This window comes from Erythrolamprus reginae, chromosome 1 (genome assembly GCF_031021105.1).
Source record: "Erythrolamprus reginae isolate rEryReg1 chromosome 1, rEryReg1.hap1, whole genome shotgun sequence".
Lineage (NCBI taxonomy): Eukaryota > Metazoa > Chordata > Lepidosauria > Squamata > Dipsadidae > Erythrolamprus > Erythrolamprus reginae.
Genome location: NC_091950.1, coordinates 83,178,483 through 83,191,265, shown reverse-complemented (window position 1 = coordinate 83,191,265; position 12,783 = coordinate 83,178,483). Strand labels below are relative to the sequence as shown.

General features: G+C 38.8%; 1 protein-coding gene across 1 annotated transcript in view; it reads left to right on the top strand.

Moving 5' to 3' along the window:
- PLCB2 (phospholipase C beta 2) overlaps nt 1-12,783 on the top strand; it is a 79,226-nt gene that overhangs the window by 38,235 nt on the left and 28,208 nt on the right. The window contains exons 12-19 of the mRNA XM_070756707.1: nt 4,358-4,440; nt 5,362-5,446; nt 5,567-5,738; nt 7,054-7,148; nt 8,942-9,038; nt 10,998-11,082; nt 11,686-11,810; nt 12,305-12,459. Coding sequence (XP_070612808.1) covers nt 4,358-4,440; nt 5,362-5,446; nt 5,567-5,738; nt 7,054-7,148; nt 8,942-9,038; nt 10,998-11,082; nt 11,686-11,810; nt 12,305-12,459 — 897 coding nt within the window. The remainder of the gene's footprint in view (nt 1-4,357; nt 4,441-5,361; nt 5,447-5,566; nt 5,739-7,053; nt 7,149-8,941; nt 9,039-10,997; nt 11,083-11,685; nt 11,811-12,304; nt 12,460-12,783) is intronic.

The window sequence follows — 12,783 nt, the reverse complement described above, 5'->3', positions numbered from 1 at the left end:
GCAGTTCAAATATAGGTACTTAAGATCTATAAATTGCATCAGTGATGCATGCATTTTAAATGATAGACGTATATATTTAAATGATCAGAATCTTATTCTTTCTTTTTCACCTTTCAAGTATTTAAACATTTTCTTTGTCCCTGAAATTCAGAAAGGAAGTCACTCAGTAGGTTCCAACCTTCAGATGTAGTTTAAGCAGCAGGGGAAAGAATAAATGGACCCTTTAAATGATTACCTTGTAGTAGTTTATAGTGTTAATAGTTTTACATTCTCCATCTTATGACATCACAATTACCCTGACACAGCACTACAAAATCTACAGAGCAAATAAAAACTATTGTGCTCAAGTGGAGCTATAATTACAGGGAACGATTGCTATGCACCACAACAATGAAACTTGAAAAAAAATTACGGGGTGTTAACACAGCGTGTACTTTTCATTATAGTTTATATAACATTTGGACATTCCCCTCTCCTCTTTCTTCCTACTTAGTTTCCCTCTCCAAAATAACTTGTGGGTGGAAAGAGGTGTCTCTCTCCTGATGTGAACCTACACCAGTTTTCTTTGAAACCAGATCATGTCAAGAGGCAGGAGCAGTCTCCCCCTTTCCAACCCATGAACAACTGCTTATTTGATTAAAAGTTTTTCTGCAAAAGACAATTTAAATTAATCCTATCTATCTATCTATCTATCTATCTATCTATCTATCTATCTATCTACCTACCTACCTACCTACCTACCTATCTATTTGACTTCTATGCCACCCAATCCCGGAGGACTCAGGGCGGCCTACAACAATATAAAAATACAGTGATACCTTGTCTTACAAACTTAATTGGTTCCGGGACGAGGTTCTTAAGGTGAAAAGTTTGTAAGACGAAACAATGTTTCCCATAGGAATCAATGGAAAAGCGATTAATGCATGCAAGCCCAAATTCACCCCTTTTGCCAGCTGAAGCATCCGGTTTTGCGCTGCTGGGATTCCCCTAAGGCTCCCCTCCATGGGAAACCCCACCTCCAGACTTCCATTGCCAGTGAAGTGCCCGTTTTTGCGCTGCTGGATTCCCCTGCTGGGATTCCCCTGCAACATCACAAAAACATGGAAGTCCAGAGGTGGGGTTTCCCATGGAGGGGAGCCTCAGGGAAATCCCAGCAGCGCAAAAACCGGTGCTTCGCTGGCAACAGAAGTCCGGAGGCGGGGCATCCCAGCAGTGGCGGTGGGTGTGTAAGGTGAAAATAGTTTGTAAGAAGAGGCAAAAAAATCTTAAACCCCGGGTTTGTATCTCAAAAAGTTTGTATGACGAGGCGTTTGTAAGACAAGGTATCACTGTACAAATACAGTAAAAAAGAAGTCAAATATGGAAAATCTAAAACTATAAACCCCAGTTAAAAACCCATAACTCAATCAATCCAAGCAACACACATATTTGGCCATGGCAGATATCAGTTTCATGGCCCCCAGGCCTGCTGGCAAAGTCAGGTCTTCGTAGCCTTTTGGAAGGCCAGTAGGGTGGGAGCAGTGAGGACATCAGGGGGGAGTTGGTTCCATAGAGCTGAAGTGACCAGAGAGAAGACCCTTCCCCACAGTCCCGCCAACCTGCATTGCTTAGTTGACGGAACTTGAAGGCCAACCCTGTGTGAGCAGGAGACGGTCCCATAGATAGTCTGGTTCTAAGCCATGTTTATAGGTGATAACCAACACCTTGAATAGTGACCAGAGACTAATTAGTAGCCAGTGCAGCTCACGGAGCATAGGATTTGATTGTTTGATTGTTTGATTGTTTGATTGTTTGATTGTTTGATTGTTTGATTGTTTGATTGTTTGATTGATTGTTTGATTGTTTGATTGTTTGATTGTTTGATTGTTTGATTGTTTGATTGTTTGATTGTTTGATTGTTTGATTGTTTGATTGTTTGATTGTTTGATTGTTTGATTGTTTGATTGTTTGATTGTTTGATTGTTTGATTGTTTGATTGTTTGATTGTTTGATTGTTTGATTGTTTGATTGTTTGATTGTTTGATTGTTTGATTGTTTGATTGTTTGATTGTTTGATTGTTTGATTGTTTGATTGTTTGATTGTTTGATTGTTTGATTGTTTGATTGTTTGATTGTTTGATTGTTTGATTGTTTGATTGTTTGATTGTTTGATTGATTGTTTGATTGTTTGATTGTTATGCCTCCCTTCTCCTTAGACTCAGGGCGGCTTACAACATGTTAGCAATAGCACTTTTTAACAGAGCCAACATATTGCCCCCACATTCTGGGTCCTCATTTTACCCACCTCGAAAGGATGGAAGGCTGAGTCAACCTTGAGCCGGTGGTGAGATTTGAACTGCTGCCTACAGATCTAGTCAGCTTCAATGGCCTGCAGTACTGCACTCTACCTGCTGCACCACCCCGGCTCCTACACCCATAACAGTTCACTATTTGCGGTCTCCGAACATTCTTCAAGGGTAGCCCCATGTACAGCACATTGCAATAATCAAGGTGGGAGGTGATGAGAGCCTGATTGACTGTGCATAAAGCCTCCTGGTCCAGATAGGGCCACAACTAAGTATACCAAGCGAACCTGGGTGAAGGTCTCCATGGCCACAGCCGAGAGATGGTGATCAAGGCTCAGTTTTGGATCCAGGAGGACACCCAAGTTGCGGACTCTATTTGAGGGGGTCAATGTCCCACCCCCCGAACAATGGACGGACAGATAGAGTAGTCTGTAGGAAGAAATGCCCAAAGCCACTTGGTCTTCTCTTGCTATGATCTTGTTATGGCGAACCTATGGCATGTGTATGCCACAGGTGGCTTGTGGAGCCATCTCTTTGTATGCGCACACGCCGGCCAGCTGAATTTTGGCTGGCCCTGCCCATACTGCCCCTTCCCTGCCAGGAGTGTCCACGTGGCCCATTTTGGGCGCCAGGTAAGCACAGGGCTTGTGTGGAGGCTCCACAAGGATGAAAAACAGTCCTCCCGAAGTCGAAATGAGCCATATCTGAAGTCCATTTGAAATGGTTGTAAATGAAAAATTACCTGTACAGGTGGAATGAACAAGGAAAGAATCTATAGCTTTGTCTCACTCCTTGGCCAACCTGGATCCAGTTTGTCATGTTCTATTCAGATTGTGACTTTCTATCCTGTCCTATTCTCATAAGTACAACGATCCTTTGCGCAAGGATACAGTTTACGCATTCAAGATTAGCAAAAGGTAATAACTTTTTAGTGCACAGATTTTATTAATGATCATCTTTTAAAAGGATGCCTCTCCTCCCACATTTTATCTCTTTCCTAAGAACTACAGTAGGTTCATTCATTTTATGCACATGTATCTTGCCACAAATAAGGGTAGCTTGATTATTCTTCTACCCAATGAGAAGGACAGTCACTTTTGCTATGGCTAGCCAACCAGTATTCCCACACACATACTTTTTCAAACAAAAAGTTTCACACACTTAGATGATCAGCTAAATATTTCATAATATTTTTTTTTTAAACAAACCATTGATGAACCTCAGGGGGTGAAAAATTGCTATTGCAACCATCCTTTCCTTTGCTGCAGTTTCTGAATTGTACACTCTGACTAAATCTGTAGATCTATAGTCTATGGTTAGAGCTGTTAGCTTTAACAATATATTTGATCATGGACTCAGTCATTTTAGTGTTTCAGTCGGGGTAAGAAATAGGTCATTATAAAATACAAGCAAATTGCCTGGGTAGTTGCATCTTAAATTAGACAGATATGTAATCAGGCTAAAGTTAGAAGAGTTTAATTGCAATTTCATTTTCTATAAAATTAGAAAAGGACCCAGACACAATTGCTCATTTTAAAACTGCTTATCTCTGTATTTTAGTATATTTATGCATTTCAAAAGCATTCAAAATATTACAAATTGCCAGTGGGTTTTATCAGGCACCAGTCTATAAATGACTGTTCACAACTGCTCATTTTAAAACTGCTTATCTCTGTTTTTAGTATATTTATGCATTTCAAAATAATTCAAAATATTACAAAGTAATTGCCATTGGGTTTTATCAGGCATCAGTCTATAAATGACTGTTCACATAGTATCACATGGTACTCTGCGCTGATAATGTCACAAAAATATGCATATATATTACGGATTTGGGTTCCAGTTATGTATGTGAGGGCTTTCCCCCAGACAAGAGTAATTTGTGGTTTTCCAGATATCACTCAACTAGAATTCTCTCCAGAACTGTTCAGCACACCAATTATGAGAGATGTTCATCAGCATTTGAATCATGTAGGTTTCTTCTCTTTAAGCAAACGTCCTATTGTATTCATGAAAAGCAGATCTCTCTCTCTTTCTCGCTCGCTCTCATTCTCCCTCCTTCTCTCATACAGGATGCAATCGAGGCTATTGCAGAAAGTGCTTTTAAAACCTCTTCCTACCCAGTAATCCTGTCTTTTGAGAACCATGTTGATTTGTGAGTATTAGGATCTTACTTGGCGGTAAAGGATTGAAAGTGTGTGTTGATAAACTAGAAATGGAGAGGAGTATATCCAGTCAGGATAAATTAATATTGGCACTCTTCTAGCAAATCAAAATTAACTGTGGCCTACTATTTAAAGAAAAAAACAATAACCCTGCAGAATCCCAGTCAATAACATAGAAAGCAACTGCATACTCTTTTTAAATTTTTATTTGTTTGTTTGTTTGTTTGTTTGTTTATTTATTTATTTAGTCAAGCATGTATTAGATAACAGATAAAAGAAGAAGGCAATAGGACAGTAGGGATGGTAGGCACAATGATGCACTTATGCAGGGCCCTTACAAACCTTACAAACCTTACAAATCTCTTAGAAAAGTAGTTTTCAGCCAAGAAAACATCTTTCCTTCAGGTTTTCTCCTGAAATTGTTCTTTCAGTTTGGTGCTCAGGCAGCGCTTGAAAGGCTAAGCAGGATTCTCAATCGGGAGATGGTAAAAGTTGACACCAACCTTTTCCTTTCCATTACTTAATTTTATAAATAAAAGGAGCCAATCTTCCCATCCATATACATTGAAACAATTATGCCTAGATTTCCTAGAAAATGTATTGATTGAAATGGACCTGGGAAGTGTATTCCATCTTAATAACTGTGGAACACATCAGTGTGATAGTTAAATCACTTAATAATTAAGAAAGAGAACTCTAAATAAATTCAAGGGAATTTTTTAAACATTTACCCTGCAATAGCAAACATGGGATATGGTAGAGAGGAGATGCAGTTTAGGGGGGAAAAACATTTTCTGGATCAGTGTTGTACATGCTAGAATATAAAGAAAGAGTAAAACAGGTGAAGCATCAATGATGTTAAGCTCAGGGTTTTTTTTCTTAATTTATTACTTTCCTGTACTTTCCTTTAGGCCTAAGCAGCAGGCAAAGATGGCTGAGTACTGCAGAACCATCTTTGGGGACATGTTGCTGACTGAACCCCTGGAAAAATATCTAGTAAGTGAATAAGAAAATTAAATAGTTAAGTTGTCATTGGATGCACCTGTTCTGACCATCTGCATTCTGTGTTAATGTGGGGATTATATGAATGTTAACTTGATTCCATTTCTTTGGTAGCTAAAACCAGGAGTTCCATTGCCAAGCCCTCAGGATCTCATGGGGAAGATCTTGATTAAGAATAAGAAGAACCAATTTATGCCCGGGGAGATCCAAGATGCTCTGAAGAAGAGGAAGAGTTTGGAGGATGACGTCACAGACCAACCCATGCCTATAGAAAAGGACAGCACAGGTATCGTAACAAACAGCAGCCTTTCCAAACATAGCTTCCTCCCATTGTGTTAGGACTATAATTTCCAGAAATTCAAGACATTCCTGACAAGTGAAGTTAATGGGGGAAACCAGATTCACTTAATGAACACATGATTTGCTTAACAACTGCATGAATCCCAGAGACCGGTTAGGTCCCACAGAGTTGGCCTTCTCCGGGTCCCGTCGACGAAACAATGTCGTCTGGTGGGACCCGGGGCAAGAGCCTTCTCTGTGGCAACCCCGACCCTCTGGAATCAATTCCCCCGGAGATTAGGATTGCCCTCACCCTCCTTGCCTTTTGTAAACTCCTTAAAAACCCACCTCTGTCATCAGGCATGGGGAAATTGATTCCCCTGGGCCGTTTCTGTTTTATGTATGGTTTATATGAGATGTATGATTGCTTTTTATATTAAGGGTTTTTAAATTGTTTTAATCAATTGGATTTGTACTGTTTTATTGTTGTGAGCCGCTCCGAGTCTTCGGAGAGGGGCGGCATACAAATCTAATAAATAAATAAATTCCCTTAACTATTGTGGCAAAAAAGATTGTAAAATAAAACAAAACTCACTTAACAACTGCTTTGCTTAGCAACGGAAATCTTGGCATCAATTGCAGTTATAAGTGAAGGACTAAGTGATGGTGATTCAGAATTATCTAAGAGACAGCATCTGAGTTGTATAAAAATATAGGTGTCATGGAGGTCTTAGAGAACATGTGTAAAGGACAACAGAGCTGTATAAAAGTCTTTAACAAAATGAAAAACTAATGATAGAACTATATAAAGCTTCAAGATGTACTTAACATTTTCTTCTCAATTTTTGTTTCAAAGAGCAACATCTACTTTTATATTTGTTGCTAAAGAAATAAAATCAGAATTCCCCCCAAAAAACATGTAAATTAAAAACAATGATAGGAGCTCAATAACCACTGCTAATTATTTTCTTATATATTACAGATACCTATAAGATAAAGGAGCTATAGTTGTATATAACTAATTGTCTTAATTTGTACTGAGTTAACATTTTTTATCACCTGACTATTAGTTTGTTGTAGTTTGTCAACAATCTGTGCCTGGATTGAGTGAACCTCTAGACCAGTGTTTCCCAACCTTGGCCACTTGAAGATATTTGGACTTCAACTCCCAGAAGTCCAAATATCTTCAAGTGGCCAAGGTTGGGAAACACTGCTCTAGACCTCCAAAATAGATGGAGAGAAGCAGAAAATGTCAACCTGAAAGAATTACAGGTTAGATTAGAACTTTCATAAACATACTGATTTTTCTTTCAAATTGTCAGTCAAGCCAGTGGAAGAGGGTGAAAAAGTTCCTGAAGCAGAGAGAAATTTGGAAAACCTAAATGAGGAAGAGATTAAAAAGCTACAGTCCGATGAGGTATGATTTATGCTTTTGTGTATCTAGCCTAAGAATATGGTAATTATTCCAAAACTTAAGCTTAGCTTCCAAGGCCTTAGCTTAATGACCTCTTGTACAGTCATATCTATTCATAGGATATTGTCCTGCCCTTAACCAGATGAAATAGTTTGGACCTCATACTTTCCTTCACTTCCTTCAAATATTTTGTGTCTCTTCCTGAATTCTGACACAGTGTGGCTTTTGGGATTGTTTTGATAATGACAATTAGGCTAGAACATTTGAACAATAAATGAAGTTCCTTGGAAGTCTGGAAGGCATAACTCTGATACAGCCATGGGCTATCCAGCTTTGGAAGCCTCTAAAATTTGCATTGTCTTCAGCTGAGTTGTTTTACCACACAGCTGCTAAACTCTGCCCTCTCTGGTGTGTCAGTAATACCAATCAGCTATTCTTGCCCAATTAGCTAGGAAAGGGCAAGAGAAAACCAATTAGTTCTCTGGAAGCAGAATCACCAATAGGGCTATGCTTATCCCTCTTTTGAATATTCTAGTCCCAATTTTACAAGAACAGCTTTGCCCAACCTGATGACTTTTCAGGTAGGTTGAAACTACAACTCCCAGAAGACTGAACTAAGGATATGTAAATAGATGCATAGCTGTGCTTCCAAAGTTTAATTGGAGATTCTGAAAGACTCAGATCTGTAGCAGGGTAGATCCATATTCACTGGTTGCCCTTCATTATTCTTCTGAATTCTACTTCGTACTTTCCGATGCTTATTTTGCACGTCACTGGTGTTTGCATCAGGGGTGGGTTCTAACCTACCTCACTTCTCGTTCGCTTTCTCCCATGACACATGGCTGCATGTGCATTGTGTGTCACGTGGCTGCGGTGCACTGGTGCTTTCTGTCCAGCAACTATGCTTCTGCACATGCGCAGAAGCCAAAAACAAAATGGTGGCGCCCATGAATCTGCACCAACAGAACCAGCTCCGTGACATCACCACCAGTTTACTGACAAACCAGTTAAAGCCCTTCATGGCACCGGACCAGATTATCTCTGGGACCGCCTTCTGCCGCATGAATCCCAGCAAACAGTTAGGTCCCACAGAGTTGGCCTTCTCCGGGTCCCGTCAACTAAACAATGCTGTTTGGCGGGACCCAGGGGAAGAGCCTTCTCTGTGGTGGCCCCGGCCCTCTGGAACCAACTCCCCCCAGAGATTAGAATAGCCCCCACCCTCCTTGCCTTTCGTAAGCTCCTTAAAACCCACCTCTGCCGTCAGGCATGGGGGAACTGAAATATTCTTTCCCCCTAGGTTTCTACAATTTATGCATGGTATGTTTGTATGTATGATTGGTTTTATAACAAGGGTTTTTAGCTGTTTTTAGTATTGGATTGTCACATGTTGTTTTTACCACTGTTGTTAGCTGCCCCGAGTTCACGGAGAGGGGCGGCATACAAATCCAATAAATAAATAAATAAATAAATAAATAAATAAATAAATAAATAAATAAATAAATAAATAAATAAATAAATAAATAAATAAATAAATAAATAAATAAATAAATAAATAAATAAATAAATAAATAAATAAATAAATAAATAAATAAATAAATAAATAAATAAATAAATATATAAATATATAAATATATAAATATATAAATATATAAATAAATATATAAATAAATAAAAATAAATAAATAAAAGTAGTAGGAACCCACCTCTGCTACCGATTGTATAGAATTGATTTGAACCAGGAGCAACCTACCTCTGGTTTGCATACACAACGATTCACTCTGTAATATTCTGTTTAGGGAACTGCAGGTCTGGAAGTGACTGCCTATGAAGAAATGTCCAGTTTGGTGAATTACATTCAACCCATCAAATTTGAGAGTTTTGAAATTTCAGCACGTAAGAACGATTTGTTTTCTCCTATTAAGGAAAACGTTTTCATGTGGTTAATGCTAGCCTCAGGTATATTTGCACTGAAAGTGGTGTATTTATCAACCGTGTAAATGTCATTCTTTAACATTCTTCTGTATGCTTTAGAATTTATATATAGAGGGCTGGGATGACAATATGATACAGGGCAGTACTAATTAAGGAAATTTTATTGCATCCGTGGATGAATTTATTTATTTGTTTTATTCAAATTTCTAGGCCTCCATTCTCCAGGGGACTCAGAGTAGCTTATAAGATAAAAATCAATACAAAATACAAGAAATAAAATTATAAACCCCAGCTATAAAACCCAAATCTTAAAATCCCAAACATTTAAATCTATTCATCTAGTTCATCCCAATCAGAATCATACTATGAATTGTATGTTTCAGTGATTCTCTAAGTCAGTGTTTCCCAACCTTGGCAACTTAAAGATATTTGGACTTCAATTCCCAGAATTCCCCAGCCAGCGAATGCTGGCTGGGGAATTCTGGGAGTTGAAGTCTAGATATCTTCAAGTTGCCAAGGTTGGGAAACACTACTCTAAGTGACCCTGCTTCTACATGGTTCAAAATTAAATATGAGATTTACCTTCTTGTGGACTTTTAGTGCCTCACTGATTTATTGAGAGCTAAGAGGAAGAAAAATGTGTAACCATAGCCCTGTATCACTATCTGCATTTACATTACATTTACCAAAGTTTTTTTTTAAAAAAAACGTTCTCTACTTTGGGCCAAATATTGAATGAGAATTTATGAAAGTGATGAAAACCCAAAGAAATTGCAGACTTTGTTCCTTTTATTTGTTTCATGCTAGAATAAAGGATACATAATAAATAATAATGAAACTGAGATAAAGAATTCAAAGAAATTGTTTCCTATAAAAGATATTCATTTTGTGCAAATATTAGCAGTGGAAAAACTCAGATGATTCTATCTTTTAACTGAAGGTTGAAAAATTTAAAAGTGTTAAATTTTCTGACCTCCCTCCCCCTTCCTGAATTTAGAGCAACTGGAAGGTTAGATTTTGATTTTCAAATTACTGTCAGCATTAACTCATGTTGTTGGAAATGCTGGGAGTTGAAGTTAAAGTACCCGAAGGGTCTCACATCTCAAAGTTAATCTATTGTTTCTACTACATTTTCAAACACAACAAAAATAGCTTCACCCTACATAAGTGGAAGTTTATTATATAATTATTTTGTGAAAGTTTTACAGCTTGTGGCAAGTAGAATTTGCAGCAATACAAATGCTATCTTCCTGCCAAAAAACACAGCTTAATGGCAACTTTGATTAGGCAGTGACTGATTCCTCTCATATTATTTGCAGAGGTAATGTCTACAAATGTGTTTGTTGCCATAAGTCAAGGGTGTAAAACTCAAGGGCCAGGGGCTGGATTCGGCCTGTGGAGTGCTTAGATCTGGCCCATGGGGCTGCCCTGAAAACAGCAAAGGACCCGCCTGTAGTGCCTCTGCCAGAGAAAATGGACCTCCATTTCCATGGCAGTGCGTTGCAGGAGGCCATTGCAACTGAAAATTGAGCTTGGGAGCCCATTTTTGCTGGCAGAGTGCTCAGGCCACCACAAGCTTCCCCAACCGGAGTGATATTGAGCTGGCCACATCCATCTCCCCCCCCCCCCCAAAGATCAAACACAGCCCTAATATGACCCTCAATGAAATAGAGTTTGACACCCCTGCCATAAATAATCTTCTGCATATGCTACCATGCTTGATGGAATCCTAAAATGAATCTCCACCTGTCCTGACCCCAACTCTTTCTGTGTCTTCTTTCATTTTTTATTGTGAAGAAGCATGTGCAACCAGCATTTTGATTTAGAAATGATAACAAGAATTGGAAATTAAATGGAAGAAGGGATAGATTTGGAAACAAAAGATTCATTATGCTCTATGTTTTCTTCCTTTTATTCCAGAGAAAAACCAGAGTTATGTTGTTTCCTCCTTCACTGAGCTGAAGGCTTATGAGTTGTTGACCAGGTCACCCATCCACTTTGTTGAGTATCCTTTTTAAAGGCATCTTCTTAGTGATTAGTTATGTTATATATCTATATACTGGTGGCAGAGAGCTCATTCAATTTCTATGCCGCTGTACTCCCTAGGGAGTCTAGCAAAAATATGAAACATCAGTAATAGTACAAAAACTTCTAAAAACAGTTTAAAAACAATTTACAATACAAACAGTTAAATCCCTACATACCATTCATGGCTGGATCTTGCTGGTTACCACCATAAGATCAATGGCCCCAGGCCTGTCGGAAAAGTCAGCCGTCTTTACCGCTTTCCAGAAGCCCAATAAGGTGGGGCAGTCCAGATCTCAGGAGGTAACTAGTTCCAGAGAGCCAGAGCAGCCACAGAGAAGGCCCTCCTCCATGGACGCACTGATGGGACCCGGAGAAGACCAACTCTGAGGGCCCTTACCGGTGACTGGGAGCTATGTGGTAGAAGGTGGTCTCGAAGATAGTCTGGCCCTAAGTGATGTAGGGTTTTAAATAGCATTTCAGTTAATGGTATTTTGGTTAATGCGTACAACTGTTTACCCTATAATATATGAATAGTCTTTGCATTCATTAAAATAACGATCTCCTATTGAAAGAAATTCAGCTACAATAAAAGGCAGATGAGCCGAATTTATCCCAAAGGGACTCGGATCGATTCATCTAACTATATGCCACAGATGTTCTGGAATGTTGGGTGTCAAATGGTAGCATTAAACTTTCAGACAAGTGGTAAGTAGAGGACTTCTTTGGTTTGGTTCCATGTTCTGTATTAAGTTTATTGCTCTGATATTGTTTGCCTAAATGTGGCATTAAACTTTTAGAAAAGTTGTGAGTGGAGGACTTCTTTGGTTTGGGTCCACGTTCTGTATTAAGTTTATGGCTCTGATATTGTTTGCCTAAATATATTTACAGTATTTATTTAACAAACTTATATAGGTGCCCATCTATCAGGAAAAAAACTGATGGTAAACAAAAACTGAATATACTAAAAAGACAATAAAAAACAGTCAGCAATAAATAATGTTGAATCCCAATAAAGCTTTCATTCATCCATTAACCAACCATACCAAGAGATCATTGTACATTAGGTGTGAATGGTCATGTGTCCCTTGACCTTAGTCGTAATAGAAGGAAAGGTGCCCCATTCAGTGGAGATTGCTAATTTGCTCTTCTTCTTTTTTGTCCTGGAGTGAAATAATTTCTTCTGCCACCTCCTTTCCTAGACATCCCCATGCAGCAGAACATGGCTCTGTTTGAATTCAATGGGCAAAGTGGCTATCTTCTTAAACATGACTTCATGCGTCGTCCAGACAAGCACTTTGATCCTTTTTCAGTGGATCGGATTGATGTAGTTGTGGCAAGCACTTTGTCGATCACCGTAAGTAACCACTGTGGGATTGACTGGGGGATTTGCTGCCCGGAGGTGTGGTGTTCAATATCCAGTGCATCTACTATCCAGCAAGATCTGCAGGCCAAAGTAATTCTACAGTGACCTGCAGGACATTCTGATTATAGAAAAATATAGTTGTTTCTGTGTTTGAATAAATGAATTCATCTCATGCAATTAACATTCATTTGCCCAGTTATAGCAATAGAGAGAAAGATAGAATAGAATAGAATAGAATAGAATTTTATTGGCCAAGTGTGATTGGACACACAAGGAATTTGTCCTGGTGCATATACTTTCAGCGTACATAAAAGA